Source organism: Cyclopterus lumpus, chromosome 13, assembly GCF_009769545.1.
Source record: "Cyclopterus lumpus isolate fCycLum1 chromosome 13, fCycLum1.pri, whole genome shotgun sequence".
Lineage (NCBI taxonomy): Eukaryota > Metazoa > Chordata > Actinopteri > Perciformes > Cyclopteridae > Cyclopterus > Cyclopterus lumpus.
The window spans coordinates 7,631,158-7,649,138 of NC_046978.1; the positions used below are offsets into that span (position 1 = coordinate 7,631,158).

The 17,981-nt window shown below is 41.7% G+C and overlaps 1 protein-coding gene across 4 annotated transcripts; it reads left to right on the forward strand.

The window, feature by feature from the left end:
- Window positions 1–217: 217 nt before the first annotated feature.
- Window positions 218–15,255, forward strand: hic1 (hypermethylated in cancer 1). Of its 4 annotated transcripts, none has more exons than XM_034549118.1 (2): window positions 218–435; window positions 6,168–15,255. In XM_034549118.1, the coding sequence occupies exon 2, from the start codon at window positions 6,185–6,187 to the stop codon at window positions 8,393–8,395; it is 2,211 nt and encodes a 736-aa protein (XP_034405009.1). In that variant the 5' UTR covers window positions 218–435; window positions 6,168–6,184; the 3' UTR covers window positions 8,396–15,255. The 4 variants fall into 4 exon arrangements, with proteins under 4 accessions (XP_034405009.1, XP_034405006.1, XP_034405008.1 ...); XM_034549115.1 differs by having other exon boundaries at window positions 302–435; window positions 6,152–15,255; XM_034549117.1 differs by lacking the exon at window positions 218–435 and adding an exon at window positions 1,591–1,744 and having other exon boundaries at window positions 6,152–15,255.
- The last annotated feature ends 2,726 nt before the right edge of the window (window positions 15,256–17,981 follow it).

Consider the following 17,981-nt stretch of genomic DNA (forward strand, 5'->3'; position numbering starts at 1 on the left):
AATAATGTAACATTGTAGCCTTATAGGTTACTGTGTGTTGTTTCATATGGTGCCCCCCCCCACCCCCCCACCCCACCCCCACCCCACACACACAGCATGATCTCCGTGATAAGACCAATAGGACTCGCTACCACCAAGCTCCCCCATTGGGTGTCGCTGTGCGCGTGAAGTCTCCTCCAGCAGGTTTGGTCTGTCCGGACCCCGGATCGTCTGAAGTGTCAGATTGTCTTGTTAACACGTGAGATAGCAGTGTACGGAAGAGAGTGAAAAGAGGGGGGGGGGGGGGGGGGAAACCGGGAGACGGAGGGCTGCACAATTAGGCAGAAGACAGCTTTTGAGAGAGAGTTGGACTCGGCAGAAACTGCGGAGGTCCTAATGAGGGAATGCCGAAAAGGAGCGCAGACATACGGCCAGAGCACCAGACATGAGTCCGAGGTAAGACTGTGATACGGCCGAGAGGCATTGATGGCATTCACGCAGACGCGTGAGTGACACTGTGACTCTCTGAGCAGCTTGTTTTAAGAGACTACTCTGATGAGTTTATCCAAGTTGGTACTGTATATGTCTTTTGGTTTTGAGCCGATGGTCCTGATGAAGCCTTCAGTGACGTTACAGCGTCAACGCATCTGGATCATATGAGCGCGTCGGGCCTCACGCGGATCGGATTTACAGTCATATACTCATTTTGTATTTCTCAGTTTTTTAACTTGACATATTTAAATTATATATACATTTGGTCGTGTGGAGGAGATTTCCAGCATACGATGTAGGCTTAAGATATATAAACCAGTAGTGGGCTCTATGGTATGGCATAGAGCTGTGCCTTGATTGCTTATCATAAGAATGTTTTGACTCCAAAAACGAGTACTCGGGGGCTGTTCTCAGGGGAGGTCTGCAGGTGAGACACACCTTCTTTTATTCATTTTACTTAATTAAAAAGAAAACAATGAATGAAAAATTCTGAATGAATTGTCAAAATGTTGACAATAAAGCAGCAGGCATTGTGATCAGTTTTGACTTTAATTTGGCCTCAGGGACAGACTGATATTAAATATGATGGTGTGTGTGTGTGTGTGTGGGGGGGGGGGGATCTAATTCCTTGAAGGTCCTTGACATATAAAGCTCGAACAACTCTTGATGAAACCGGTTATATTCATCATTAAAGTTCTCTCCAAAGATTAAGTGGGCTGCCTGATCATAAATATGCAACATACGTGCGTATACAATGGCTGCCTGTCTCTTTAAGACGATGTGTTGAGAAGTTCAAGTCGGGGTCACTTGAAGTTCCTGCCCTCGATTTTACCTTTTAGTTTTATTATAGACTGACATCACACGGGGCGCTAAAACACTTAAGGCGCATAGAGGGTCCATTATCATCCCGGTGCGCGTTATTGCTCAAAAATAGCTAAGGAAATTACTAGAAAAAAATAAGAGGAAACTGATGCTGGTCAAAGCACGTATTTTTTTATAGGAGGAGATGAGAAAGAGGGGAGAGGAGGGGGCAGAGACACGCAGAAAGAGGGAGAGGGAGGAAAGTGGGTGGGAGGACGGGCCTAAGGAGCGACAAGAAATTCATATCAATTAATAATCATAAAAAAAAGAGCTGGCAGACGCGCTCGGAAAACTGGCATGGTTTTTTGGAGGCTGGCAGTTCAAAGCTGAAACGTCAGATATGACTCCTAGACTGCTGAGATGATCATTAAGGGAGACTTAGATCGGATGGCAGAAGACATCGGGCATGCAGGTAAGAGCTGATATGCTGTACACGAGCAGGCCTCCAAACCAGAACAGGGGAAGCTCGATATGTTGGGTTTTATCCATTAAACTGTTCAGTGCATGGTTCCAGAGAGTTCATATGTTTTTTTTTAATGAATCGTTTACACATTTGTATTTGATATCATGTCGCGTTTTACTTCGTTTTTATTCCAGTATGATTTTAATATCGACTGCGCTTATTCTTTTTTACCGCATTTAATTGGAGTCGGTTAAAAATCTGTATTTCTTTCCAATAATTAATTCAACACAAAGCACTCAATTAATTACTAAAATCATTCCGGATCAGTCAAATGTAATGAAGAATTGTGATTACAATATGCTTTAAAAAATCTCCGAATTTAAGATTTCACTTTCACCTTCAAGTTAAATTATTTTTAAATGTTTAAAAAAACTCTAATGCAAAAGTTAAAGGGAACATCGACCTCTGTTAAAAGGGAACTTTAACTTCTTCAGTAATACATTTAAGAAGGAAGCAACTGTAAAATCATGACCATGTCTCTTAGACAATATAAATCAGGCCAGCACTATGTGTAATACGTTTAGCCGAACACATACACTCCAACGAATAGTATAGGGATATTTGGGGGGGAATATTTAAGTTTATGAATTTCTGGTTTCCTGTATAAAAGCCAGTGTTTAATATACGTGTAGCCTATGAAAGAAACTCGAGCGCTGGGGACAGCACTGAAGAAGAAACAGCTGTCTGGTTCTCTGATTCTCCCTGAAGACGCCTTAAATGAGCTGAAAACAGGTCTGTTTCTGGAGGTGATTAGGCGGAGATACGGTGACGCTTGAGAGGACGAGGCGATGCAGCTCAGAGATGCAGTCAGCCACTCGTGACAACATGGGAAGAGTAAAGTTAAGCAGATTGGAGACACTGCGAGGAGGCGCGCGACACACAGTCAGCCGGCAACTTGACGAGCAGTCCTCAAAATGTCGTTAAGCAGTGAACTTCACATCGTGCTGATCGACACAGGCATATGCAACTTTCACAGCTTGGATTTAATGTCATTTTAAAATAAATGTTTATGTCTATCGATCTGGAGAAGTTATTACAAATAATAATTGCGAGTAACGTTCATAAGATTGAATAATCTGCTGCAGTTGTTGATTATAACATTATCACATTCACGTGATTATGCGTTATCTGCTCAACCAACGGTTGACTCGGTTCCTATCAAGATTAGGACGCTGTCATACTTCCGACAATATGTTATAAATGTGTGATGGTTTTTAGATGCGCGATTACAGAAATAACACAGGAAACTGACTCTTATGCTGCATGGTGTGTTTGATGACCAGACTAAAACTCGACGTATTCAGTTATCGTGGATGCTGCTGCTCGATCTGCGCTTGCAGATGCAGTTGTTCTCCCCAAAATGTGAAACTCAAGCTGTTATTTGCCTCTTGTGGGTTACACAAAAAATGACAAAAAATAAACGAGTTGGGTTAAAGTAGTATAAAACGACAGTGAGATATATATTGTTGCTATTTGTGTTGCCTCATAAATTGAACATGGTAAAATGGGCTGTAAAATAAACAAGGAGGCATGAGCATGGGCAGCAAATTGACATGAAAGAAAACAAAATGTCAACACAATGTTTTAAGCAGATGTCTCCAGTGTTTATGTGACTGGGGCTGCATGTAGAGGTAGGAAGTGTAGTCTCACGCTTCACCCCAAACCACAAAAGTGACAAAACAGAGAAAACACAGGGGCAATTAATATTAATCTAATGCAAATAACTGAATGCCATTGATACAAACTACATCTCCATCATCTAAGTTTCCATCATTTTGACGGGTCGTTAAAAGGAATGCTATCAGATGGAAACAGCATACATGCAAAGGGAAGACTTTGTATGTGCGTCCAAGAACATTATAGCTTGCTCTAAGATGTGTTCTCTGACTACAGATCATTGCGATCATAGATGGCTTCCTATAGGATGACACATGCCCTCCAGATCAAGAGTTTATATAAAACATGTTTTACATCCGAACAGTGAGCTCAGATATTTTCATATATTTTAAGTTATAGCTTTTCAATAAACCACAGCTACCTTGACTGTTGTTAGCAAAACTAATTTGTTGTATGCACAGCACATTGCAAGTGGACTTAAATGTTGCTTTGTGCATGAGATTTCTTTTTTATTGCATCACGAAATATTGTACAAAATTTGAACGAAAACAAAAAAGTGGATTTAAAAGCTCTGTAAAAAAATTACAAAAATCTGACATAATAAATCAGCGTATAAAGAAGACTGAACTTTCTGTTATGCTCTGTGATGCAATTTTGCGTAATACGGCTCAGTAGACCGCATGCAGACGAGAATGTACACTGATTGTGTGTGTGTGTGAGTACACAACGTGTCACCACGCTCCACGCAGTAACCAGTCACAGTAACAGTAACAGTAAGCTAAACACCCCTTAATGCAATGGAGACTGCAAAAGTTCAGCATGTTGTGGAAAGTACTTGGTCTATTCCTCATATCACTCTCATTTCTAAACAAGTTTGATCTGACCGACAATTACATTTATAGTAAAATATGACTGTTGAGTAATCAAAGCCAGACAGAAACCAGAAGTGGAAATACTTTAGATGACAACTGGGGACATGATGGAGAGTAAACCTATCTAAATCTGTCTTACCCATCTTTTTACATTTTTAAAAATATATTTACCAAATAATAAATAATAAAAAGCATACAAGTCTAAGTATAGATATGAGGAGAGAACCAAAAACTAGCTGGATATCATGATTGTTCTGACTTTTAATTTTCCATTTCATCACTGATGAAATCAGTGTTTCCTTCCGATGTTATACGCCTGATGCTGAACATGCGTTTATCAAAATACACAGCGACAATTGTATTTACGAGTGACCTTGAGGTTTCGGAGGAGACAGTGTCTTTTAAATTGGTTAAATTTGAGATTTATTTTTATTGTGAGAGAAGATATTAGTCATATCACTTTTTTTTCAGGATTCTCCAGAATTCCTTTGTAACTAATTTGTCCGGATGTATTTTTACCAATTTCATACTTCCTTATTCTTGTGCTGAGTGTGTACACTGAATGAAATAAACAAGAAGTGAATGAGCTGGAGTCAGGAACCCCATAATCAGACGGATGACATGATATTTATTTAGTAGCTTGTTTCCCATCAGTGAGACTAAACCCTTAGGGACGGTTCGAGACGTTTAATCTGATATGTAAACTATCCTCAGATGCCACTGGTTGAACAATACATGGTGTTTCATGCATGCAGCTGATATAGTTTATTTTAGGCTTGATGGAACAATTAGTGTGGCTGTTTGAGTGTTTGTGTGTGTGTGTGTGTGTGTGTGTATGTGTGTGTGTGTGAGGGGCTGGGGCGGGGGGGATCTAAGTGTGTGTGTGCATTACATTCCTGGAGCTCATTTCAAATGATATATCTAAGAAATTGAACCGTGTAATTGTGATTTACATCGCGTGCGTTAGGTGTTCCTTATATGACTGGGCAGAAAGGGGAGCCGAAAGATCCATCTTTTTTTGGATGTGTGCGTCCCTCACAGGTTTATACCTGCTGTTTATCATACTTGTGAAACATTAATCCCTTGCTTTATTTACCTAAAACCATGCACACCACTTCTGGAATAATTTATCAGGCAGCCACAGTTACAAAATATAGAACTGCCATTTTTAGAATTTTGGATTTTCTTTTCTTCTTGCTCACTGCAGAGGAAGTGAATGTGTAGACTTGAATTTCTGATAATGAGAAAACCATTGCAACTGCTCACATTTAGCAAAAGTTCACTTCTACTAAGTAGCATCCATGTGCACCTTCACAAAGTTCTGCTTTTGTGCATGTTCCATTGAGTGGAATCAATGAATTAAACATGATTGTGTAAACTCTAGCTATCTATGACTTTGCATTCAAATGGAATTTAATTAAGTGATGTGTCATGTTGCAAAAGGAAGTCTGTTATTAATTAATTTGTCTCTATTAATCCCCATAGATGTATGCGTATATGCATATTTTGTTTCCACATTTTTGAGAATTTATTTTACTCTTCTGAAGGCAATAAAACCTTTTGGCATTCAAACTGCTCAGATATATTTTAATATAGTCTGATGTATAAATCATAGATTTCATAGATTATTTTCAGTCAATGCATCAACAATCATTTTTGTGGTGCAAAAAATGACACATTTATTGTGCTTTTGTGTATTGACTATAGATATATATCTATATATATCTCTCTCTCTCTCTCTCTCTCTCTCTATATATATATATATATATATATATATATATATATATATATATATATATATATATATATATATATATATATCTCTCTATATATATATATATACTGACTGCTGCATGATGTTTTACAGATATCTGTTGTTGCAGGTGGCGGACTGAAGACGATGCTGGGTGCCATGGAAGTTCCAAGTCATGCTAGGGATCTCCTCCTGCAGCTCAACAGCCAACGAACCAAAGGCTTCCTGTGTGATGTTATCATTGTGGTGCAGAACGCCCTCTTCAGAGCTCACAAGAACATTCTGGCTGCCAGCAGCCTCTACTTGAAATCTTTGGTGGTCCATGACAATCTCATCAACCTCGACCACGAGATGGTGAGTCCAGGGGTCTTCAGGGTCATTCTGGACTACATCTACACAGGCCGCCTTAGTGAGGGAGATCCCACTTCTCCCACTGAACCCAATCTAGGTGCTGTCTTAGCAGCTGCCAGCTACCTTCAGCTGCTTGACTTAGTGGCTTTGTGCAAAAAGAAGCTGAAAAGAAATGGCAAGTACCCTCCCCGCCCAGGTCCTGCATTTCTGCCCTACCCAAAGATGGGGCCCAACAGCATGGGTTTAGGGAGTGGTGGCAGGTATAGAATTTCTACTCCTGTCATTCAATCTTGCCCTCCAGGAGGAATTTTGAACAGCCATGTAACCCGGGCATCACCACTAGAGGAGCTAGTTCCCCATCGACTAGCCATTCATGCTGGGGAGCTGTATGCTCCAACCTCCATCCAGGGCTCTCAGGTGTTCCCGTCCCTGCAGCCAGCTCTGCCCGCCCAGCTTGGGCGCTCAGCCCACCCTGAGAGGAACTGCTCCCCCAACTACGGCCTTGATCTCTCCAAGAAAAGCCCCAACTCCCATTCGCAGCACACACCCTCTCGATCCCATCTGGCAAACACTCACAATGATGAGGAGCGAAATGGGACCCTGAGCGGCCGCATCAGTCCCATGCAGGGGACAAATGGAAGGGCCTTTCCCTCAGAAAAAATGGATTCAACCGATCATGCAAGCTCCCTCACTCCTCCACATTTCCCCCATCTCAACCAGTCTCTTGGACCACACCTCCCCCACCTGCACCGCTCAGGCACCCAGGCCAGAGATCGCTACCCATGCCCCCCCAGCCCCGACACCCCAACGGAAGCTGGAGAGGCGGGGAGAGATATGGGAAACATCTACCGCTGGGTGAAACATGAGCCACTATCATACACAGCTGAAGATGAAGATGAGGATGAGGATGAGGAGGAGGGGGGTGAAAATGGAGACCATCATCATAACCACCACAAGGCCGGGGAGGAGAGTGAAGGAGCAGACGACAAGAGCGGGTCAGGCACAGAGGAGACAGGCAGCAGTGAAGGCCGCCCGTCCCCTTCTGGACCGATGGGGAGGTTCCACATGCCTTATGAGCCAGAGAGCTTCGGGGACAATCTCTATGTCTGCATCCCCTGTGACAAAGGCTTCCCGAGCTCAGAGCAGCTCAATGCACATGTGGAGACACACACGGAAGAAGAGCTGTATGGCAACTCTGGTGGGGAGATGGGAAACAGCAATAACAGCAGCACCAAAAACATAAGCAGCAATACAAACGGTTATGGGAGCCTGAACAGCAGCAACAGTTTGAACAGTCTGTCCCACCTGGAGACAAAGTCCAGCCAGGGGCTGGGTTCAGGGGGCATCGGGGAGATGATGCGACCCTACCGCTGTTCCTCCTGCGAGAAGTCCTACAAAGACCCGGCCACTTTGCGGCAGCATGAGAAGACCCACTGGCTGACCCGGCCTTACCCCTGCAGCATCTGTGGCAAGAAGTTCACGCAGCGGGGCACCATGACCCGCCACATGCGCAGCCACCTGGGCCTTAAACCTTTTGCCTGCGACTCGTGTGGCATGCGCTTCACCCGCCAGTACCGCCTCACCGAGCACATGCGTATCCACTCCGGGGAGAAGCCCTATGAATGTCAGGTGTGCGGGGGAAAGTTCGCGCAGCAGCGCAACCTCATCAGCCACATGAAGATGCACAGCAGTGGAGGGACTGCAGGGGGCCTGACCACAGATGGGAAGTTGAAGCTGGACTTTGCTGAGGGCATCTATCCGCTTAGTAAATATGCAGCAGAGCATCTGGGGCTGAAGCAGGAGAAGGCCAATGAGCTTCTCATCCAAGCCCAGCAGCAACTTGTTGCTGATGCCAAGGTCATGGAAAGCCTCTACCCGCTGTCCAAACTGGCATCAGAGCACCTGGGTATCTCCCACGACAAGATGGACGTCCTGGGCCAACCCCTTCACCCTGCCCAACAGGCCCTCTCCGACGCCCGCATCATTGACCGCTACTCACCCAGCTAAGACCACAAGGCCTGTATAAATGGCATTCACCAATAGGTCTGTGCGTGCACACATAACTTGCAGTATTCTAAAGCCATTCACCTCAACTCGATATCTCCACTGCACCTCAGACTCAGGCCAAGAGAAATTGGTCTGTTCACCAACATGTGTAGACTGTAAGTGCCTTTCTATGCATCTAATGTATCTTAAAGTCCTCCTTCATAAAGAACCTTTGTGCTATTCTGTGCCCAAGAGACACTCCCTCAAACAAGTGCAGTATTTATGTAGAGTGTATGCAAAAAAACATTGAAAAATTACAGCCATTGAGCCAAAGTGACAAATTGAAAACCAAAATGAAATTGTTTTATTTATTTTTGTAGTATGGTGAAATCCAAAGAGAAAATGTTGCAAGGAAATGTTGCAATCTGACCCTAAACCTGTGTACTAATAAGTATCATCTTTGTTCAAAAAAAGCACATAAGGAATGAATAAGCCAACTCTTCTGGACTTTAAAGTAATGGGTGGATGTATATTGTTTTCATTGTTTTCTGTTTTTGGGGGTACTGGACAATTTATGTATCTTACTCTTCAGCTTCTCTTCATGCGTCCCAAGTTGCAATGAAATGACTAAACGATAAGAGCAATTGCATCAGGATCTCGGTAAAGTCTCTGTTTTATTTTCTCCACATTTAAAAAAAGTAACCCACTCCCCCATATATTTTGTGCGGATAAAGGCTCCGACTTTGTGACAGTAATAGTAGCTTAATCAGCCTTACATTTGTGTTAGTATGTAACCCTTCTTGAGCTCAAACTTCCTTTGTATTTTGATTAACATCCCTTAGCTTTCAGTTGTTATTAAGATGCAGTAAGCACAGCCCTGAGATCTCATAACTGGGACATGATCGCAAATACCCAACTGATGACACACTAATCCCTGTTCATGATGAGCGTAGCTGCATCTCATAGTGTAGACGAAGCTTGGGCTTTGCCTCTGACATATTTGCAATTATGGATGCAGTCGTACAGAAAGGCTCAGACAGAATTAATTGCAAAGATAATTGTCAGTTACTATTCACAGCAGCACATTGATCCATCGTGTAGCAGCAGTAGTCGGATGCTGCTCCGCTGTCCGACCTCTCATTTGACCTCCCTCCCCTGTTGTCTGTTGTCTGGGACCCCTGCTACTGTTGACAGGCCAAACTGAGTGCCTTAGCTTGAAATGTGCTCCACTTCAACACACTCATATTTTCACCCCCCGTCCCTCCACACACACAAACACACACACTCACACATAGCGAGCTGCTCATCTGTCTGTGATATGAACATAAGAAGGGGTTTGTGGGTCTCCCCTGGAAGCCAGCGGGTGAACAGCACATCCCAGCTGCTGTGCCTCACTAATCCCTGTGAAATTTCACTTTCTCCTGGACAATTTCCACTGCTCGCCGGCATGATGTCCCATTTCATGCCTGCCATCTTACCCCTCTTACCCCTCTGATCCACTTATTAACATAATATCCGAGCCGAGCAAATGTATCCCGGACTGGTATCAAACATATTTCTGTGTTGGCTGACCAGAAGTTCCTCCAGCTTGAAAACGAAAGAGCACTTAAAGGTTGCGGGTTGACGACACATTTGTCGTCTTTAAAATGTTTATTCCAAAGAACATGCTGGCCTTTTCTTTTCTTTTTTCCCCACATCTACTGGTCTTTGATTCAGATAAACAATGTCTGATCACTATAGTGCCAATGCCAACCTCAGTGGGTGAATGTGAAGACTAAAGCCATAAATATATACTGTGATAGACGTGGTGAATCTTAAAGGCTTAAAAAAACAAAAAAAAACAGACAATGTGCCTGGTTTTTCAGATTGTTAAAAAAAAAATTTAAAAAAGTAATTTAAGGACTTCTCTTTTCTGTAGCATATGATCATATCAAACATGTTGTTTTCTGTCACTTACTTTCCTTTATTTTGGTTTGAACTGAAAATAGCGCACGTGAAACTGGTGCTTACCTCAGGACTGAACCCAGTATGGGGACGCTAAGCTTTACTAAACCTTCGAATTATCAACACACACAATTACACAGACACACATGCACACACTCACACACAGATTTATTTTCATTTTCATATTAACAGGGCAGTTGTCCTGTGTTAAACCTGTGGTTATTTCTGTGTTTATACATTTCTTGTTACAGTTTTATGGTGGAGAGATAACATGTGATATTAACCTTTTTTGTTTTTATTTTTACTATGCGGTATACATTTTCTATTGTGTTGTCCTCAAAGAGGCTTGTGCCGGTCTGACCAATTCCATTGTTACAACATAAGGCAAAGTCATTTTGGTAGTATCTTAACTGGCTGTTTGTGAATTTCTGAACCGTACTTTAGTGAGCATCATCAATCTTTGGTTTCAACCACACATACAAGGTCTAGGTCACAGGTGTTGCGCTTTGAAATGTCTCCAAAAGACATAATGTATTCCCAGTACTTCCCTAAACAGAGAAGCAGTGGCTTTGCAGGGCGACTATGAAAACTAGCCTCAAATTGTGTGACCCTTTTTCTCCAGAGGTGAAATGACGGGAGTCCGACACGCACACAAGATGTCCGCTTGTTTTGGATGCCGCTTCCAGTTTTGGGACTTTTTTGTTTAGCTCTTTGACAAATAAAAAGAAAGGATAGCTTCGATGAAACAGTTACAGCTTGTGCATACGTGCTAAAAATGTTGGGGCAGAAGGAAGTGTCAGTCGTGGGAATTTCTGTCCTCTCACTCCTTCTCGTTCACTATTTGAATGAAAGTCCGTCTCCTCCTTTTCCATGCCTTACACCATTAAAATAACACAAAGAAGTTTCCACAGTCACTCCAAATCTTTGCAGGAGGGAAGAACAAGATAATGGCAGAACATTCTGTAGGATGTGCACTGTTTGAAATGTGCCTAATTGCATTAATGTGTATGCCAGACGGAGGGGTTGTGTATCTGTAGAGAGGGGAAGCGTTTGCTTGTCTGTTTGTATGTCCCGATGCCATTTAAGCTTACGGAGGGCCGTTAATGCATGTCCTGGGAATAGGGTCGGTGTGAAGGAGAAGAGCTGAGGAGCAGGAAGTGAACCTTTGGCTGGTGTGTTGTGTTGAGCAGGATGTGCCGTGTGTTTCTGCTCAGAGGCAGATAGAGAGACGGAGAATGGGGAGGGAGAGGAGCAGGGAGAGCGCAGCAGGGTGGATCCGAGCCATTGTCTCAGTATGAAAGCCTGTTCGTACTTCTGAAACCCTCCATTCAGAAAACAAGTAAACTGTATCTTCTCTTTTCCTTCCCCTCTTTGCTCTTTGGGAATAGACCTCTGCTCAGTGTCACGCCGATACGACATTATGGGCTTTCAAGGGCCGCGCGGCGAAGCAGACATTTAGTTACAACTTGAGGATGTTGAGGATAAAATGGTTTGGCATCCTTTTGGTCACAGGAATACGTCACAATATTTGTAAATATTTATGTCGATGAATATATATTTTTAATTGGGGCAGGGTTGATCAATATGGAGGGCCTAGAAACTATAATCTAAATCACAATTTTAAAAAAGCTGGCAGAATTTGTATTGCTCTGTGGTTGATTCAATTATTAAAAATTACAAAATTCTTGTTTGAATTTACTGGTGTTGCCACCCGCCCCTTGGTGTTTTATGCCATATCCCATTATTAATGTTATTTGTTTGACACAACAACCCAGAAAACCTCTCATTGCCACCAAAGTGGATTAGATGAAGATGTTTTAAAAGTAATAAAATTAAGCATTTCAAACGATTTATTAGTTACATTAATTGATATAATAAAAATTAATGAATGCAAATATAAAAGAGTGCAGTAATACAAACCACCAACATTTTATTATTCAGGCCACTCGATTTCTCTCTAATGTTGTGGCAACCATCCCAGGCCGTAACTTTTAGAACACTAACACTATAGAAGTACAAATCTGGATGACTTCCAATGGCCCTGTGTAGCCAAAAAAGGGTTTAGGTTAAATGTTGAAACATTCAAAGTATGCCTTTAAGCTTTCTACCGGCGGCAGCATTCAAGGTCACGATGTGACTCTGACAGGCTGTATAATCCCGATCTGCAATCATAGTTGTTTGACATTTATTATATTTCACGATGTGTGCCTAAAGGACTGAAGCAGATGCTCAAAGCAAAACGACGATCTTTATATTTTCCACGGGTTGCATTGTCGAGCTAAGCTTCTGACCAACTTTGACTTTTCCTTATTATTATTAGTTCTCTATGAGGCTAATGTGGCATGAGAGCACAGCGCAGACGTGCCACTGTGGTTCAGTGTACATACTTCTTTTTCTCATTTTAAATGTAAGCTAGAGCCAAATTATATTAATATTCAAGCCTTATTTTGGTGTTGAAACCAAAAACTGATTCCAACTTAAGTCAACCAATACAATCGTGCCTTCAATATAACAAGTATTGATTCTGCTCGTGTAAGCATGTGTGCTTGTATGCCTGTGTGTCGGTGTTCTGATGTGTCCACAAAGTGCACCTGTCCATCTATATGTCTGAATGTCGTTCCCACAGTGGAGCAGAGTGAAGTACAAGAGAGAGATTTGACACTTTCAAGAGTCTTTATTCCAAGCAGCTGCTTTAGATTTATTTCCCCAAACTGCACTTTTCTGGAAAAATCATTGTATTGTGATTTTTTTATTACTCTTATGATCCCCTAGAAGTCCCACAATTGCCTTTCCCATGGCACTTAGCTCTCTTTTGCCTTCCTCCTGTTCCTCCTTGTGCAGAGCTTTGCCATGCTTGCTCACTGCCCTCGTTACCTCGAAGCACAACTTCCCTCCTCACCGCTCTCTGTCCCTTCTCTCTTCTTACACTCAACACGAACCGTTGACCCACAGTGCCCGCTGCCTCCCTCCTCTCCCACGATCCACTTACTTCCAGCTGTTTTTCATGCTGAAAAAGATAGTTGTCTAAATGTTTATGTGAGAAGCTACTTTCTTTTTCTTTAAACCCTGATCAATTTCCAAAACGAACTTTGTGGCATGTGTTAAAATACAGGAGATGACGGGCCAAATAAAAAAAAGGTCTGACATCATTATTATATTCTGATCCTCAAGCCAAGAAAAGGCTTACAAAGGGAGATTAAAGGCAGCATATCGTTGTAGAGGAAATGCAGAATAATGTGAGGGGAAATGTTCGGGGGAAAATATGCTCAGAAAGATGCCAGTAAAGTAAACATGTATGAAATTGCACAATTGAGCCGGGCCTCCGCTGCACCAGCCAAGTCATGCACTGAGATGGAGAGAACAAGTAAGGGAGCGGAGTTGAGAGGAAAAAGAAACGGAGAGAAAAATAGCCCGTGCTTGATAGTCACAACCTTCAGTAAATCACCAGGAAAAGCTGGCTGCTTTGTGAGTCTCTTCACCTATTCATTCTGTGAGTTTACTCTGTTTCATTTCCCTCTTTTTGGACATTATCTTGTGAGGAAATGTAGTTTTTTGCCTTTTCATTGTTTATTGCTGCAGGTCATTGTCAAGGTTTTTTTTTCTTGTAAATGTTAATGTTCATGTCAGCGTGCCCTCAGAGATGTCATCCTTTTTCCAGACCTAACAATTATCATCCAATCAGTACACAACCCACAGTAGGCTCTTTGTAGTTGAATAGAAAAGGGGGTTCTGGCTAACGTGTCGTCTTCCATCTGTTTAGCTTGGACCTCTGTTTCTGTCTCTACCTTGAACACATACAAGACAAACTAAGTGGACTTTGGCTGGAATCTTTTCGTTTACAGTGTACAACTTCTGCTCCAGAAGTTTAAATTCAAAGACAAACAAAGAGCAAGGACAAAACAAGCAGGAATTTGGAAGAGCAAAAGTTGGTCAAGGAGAAGATTTGAATGTATATATTTCACACAACAAACACAGACACACTTGCACGCACGCACGCACGCACGCACGCACGCACGCACGCACGCACACACGCACGCACGCACACACACACACACGTGGACACACACAGCTGCATGGCAGACTGCTGCTCCAGTCCATATTAGATCAGATTTAATTAGGTTTCCCTGCTCCGTTTGGACTGTCGCTTCTTATAGAAAAAGCCATTATTAAAGAAAAGGTGATTCCACTGACAGCTTCCACCCAACACACACTAAAACCTGCGCCAAAATGTTACAGAGCCTCAGGGGCCTCACACACACATACACACACACACACACACACACACACACACACACACACACACACACACACACAAAACATTCTGGTTTTGGGAAATGGCGAAGGGTAGAAGTGATGGATTTTGATCTAATGGAGATCAGTGTGATGTTTCGAGGTGGTTGTATGACTAGTTGTGATTCATAAGAAAGTTCATCAGTAACACAGAGTGCCACGCAGACAGCAGTAACATTGGGATGAATGGAAAAGAAAATACACAACAGAGCATACATGACTCATTTAAAATGGAAATTATATTTTTCAGTGGAAGACAGGATCTTATTTCAGCAGGCGTGAAGCAAACGTCCATGAAACATCAATAATGTCCATTGTTTCATTTTGTGGTTTTACAAGAGTTTATACCATGAAAACAATTCAAAGCAATACATTTAACCAAACAGTATTTTTGCATTTTCTGCATTTCATTGTCAATATTGATCTTACTTTGCTTAGAGAAATGAATGTATTTATTGCATGTCAAAATGTTTTATAATGAATTTTATGTGTACATTTCTATTGTGGGTTTTTATAATTTCATTTAATTATGGTGTCTTGATAAAATCATGTTGATAAGGCTTTTATTTTGTTAAAAGCCAATGTGAAAAATGTCATGTTTGTTTTGTTTGTTAGTATACTTAAAATCAACTTGGCAATAAAGTGAATTGCATAATGGATTTAGATGGAAATGTGTCATTATTTCATTTAGTGTAAGTAGTGTTTTTTTGCACATTCAATTACAAAACAAATAATTATATATAATAATACATACATATACATTTATGTTGGACAAGCGTTTCATTAACTATTAGATATGATTACATTGATATTCTTCTTAAATGTTATTACACTAGATTTACACTAATTCAAATCACACCAATTCACATCACATCAAACCTTATGTATAAGACCAGTACAGCAACCATTTGTGTTTTTGAAGACTACGATCAAGACCATTTCACAGCAATAATGACCGCAAAACTTCTTTATTTTTTCCTATAATGCATTCACATTCATGTCCATATTCTCCAATATGGAGACATGTGAGTGCCTCATTTAAGACAGAGAATTTCAAATGAATCTCATACATCACACACTGTCCACATGCAACAATGAACAGATCCATTACTCTGTCAGCAGAAGCAAAACCAGCCAGGCAGACACACACACACACACACACACACACACACACGCACACACGCACGCACGCACGCACACCCACCCACCCACACACACACACACACACACACACACACACACACACACACACACGCACACACACACACACACACACACAAATGACTTTATTATCACCAGCACATAAGAGATCATAGTGCTTTCCAGATGTTTGATATGAATCAAGCAACTTGCCACAAATTACATCTTGACATTAAACAAATTAGTATTTTCTTTCTCTCGTAAATCACCAACATTCATGAACTAGAGGTGCTTCCTGAGAGATCAAATTCGCCAGGTGTAATGAAAGACATCTTCCACTTTATGCAGTTTGATCAGTGGGTGAAAACAATTGGAACAGCGCGACATTCATCACATTCATTCTGTTTCCAAGACCTGAAACGCACAACAGTTGTTTATAAGTGAAATGTATTACAAAGTGGCCTTTATTTTCATAATTGTGACCATTGTACTGTATCTATTGTCAAGACTCATGTGCACTAACTTGCTTTTTACAGAGCTTTCAAGCTAGTAAGTGTTTCCAAGGTCAAGAATGAACTTTTCATGATCTCTTCTGTTGATTATGAGAACATTGTGCACACAAAATGTATTGCAAAGGTGTACAATGAAGTCCAATAGAGGAGGAAATACAAGATGATCAGACAAAAAGTTCAGACCGATAATTTTCCAGGATGTCCAGTTTCAGTAACAGATTGATGTGTTGAAAGCATGGATATATAATAGGAACTGGATACTGGACCCCAAGATGGCGCCCATTCAGTTCAATGAGAATTGCTTAACTTGTGCATATGGCAAAAAACATTTCTAGCTTCCGGGTTTCCTTTCGCTGTATGCGGCCCAAGGAATATAAGGGAAAGTGTTTATTTCACTGGCCTTGCTTGGCTCATATACGTTACATTATCTGTGTTTCTATTCAATTCTCAAGTTAATTTTTAGCAAACTTTTAGAATGTCGCAAAAAGAAGAAGAATTTGACCCGTTTCCATCAACTGGTTTGGAGCGAATACACTCGGCTACAATGTAGTGAATGGCAGAGTAAACAGAAAAGAAGAAGTAGAGGTTGTGAACTGGAAACAAGTCGGCTTGGGCATCTCTATAAGAGAAAAATGGAGAGAGGTCTTCAGGAATTTGCTGCAACATTTTAATTGCTCTTTTACGTAAGCTAGTATTGGCCATGTTCCATGCTGCCCGGATTCGAAGACAAGCACTCACATGTTAAGGGCATATCTGAGAAGATGCCAACATCAGAAACAGCTGATCAGTCATGTAAGTGAATTGGCAAAGGTGTTTCCATATCTCATTTTTGTGTGTCAACTCTTTTTCCTGTGGACTGTGGGACTGTGGGAGTAACACAACTGTAACTTTGCTCACCCTATAACGAATATTGGAGATTCGTTACGACTTTGGAGCAATGACGCTGTGCTCCAAGTACATTTTTAACAAAACCAATAGAACCGATGGCTAAAAGATCCAAGGTGTTATAAACGTGAATTTTCAGTTTATATTTTCAATTCAGGGGAAGTTGTCAGAAACGTTAGTGCCCACTGCTCATACTGAGAGAGCTGTAGACCGTCTGGCAGCAGGCTCGCCTACACTCTCTCTGCCACTCGGAATCCTCACATATTAAATAGCAAAGGTCTGAGGTGTCTGGTGTCGGGCACTGGGTGCCCTGGTTCAGGCTGGTAATGCCAAAGATGGTAACCGGGAGGGTGCAAGCAATACATTTAGACTTTTCTGTGTGGACTAGTTTAAGTGATGTCTCTCTGCGTTTGCTCAGGGATGGAGCAATTCACTTTTCAGGATGTCATGTATGCTGGGGGAGACCTTTTTCATCCTGAATGGTATTAATAAAACATACATAGATAATCAGTGGGTTTCAAGGACTGGACTGGACTGGAAGTGTGCGTAGAGCACATGGGACATGAGAAGGGAAAAAGTGTTGACTGCAGAGTCATTACAACTCTGACGGATTCTTATGTCTGCACACACAGGACACCCTGCAGTGACTGCTGTCAGCAGGAAAGAGATTCAGGAATGTTTTGTTCATTTATGTCTGTGTGTGAAACGCTAAGTCAAAAAAACATGTGGATCTTTGTTAAAGAAACAATTCCTGCATTATTTAGCTTTGTGCCTGTATTTGTACTTTAACAACTCCTCTCCAAGTACAAATAGATTTTACACAATTACTTTGCTGC

Bases quoted from the DNA above. Each gene is read 5' to 3' on its own strand.
- hic1 (XM_034549115.1), top strand. From the start codon at position 376: ATGAGGGAATGCCGAAAAGGAGCGCAGACATACGGCCAGAGCACCAGA. The intron at 436-6,151 runs GTAAGACTGTGA...GATGTTTTACAG, and splicing joins GCACCAGACATGAGTCCGAG to ATATCTGTTGTTGCAGGTGG.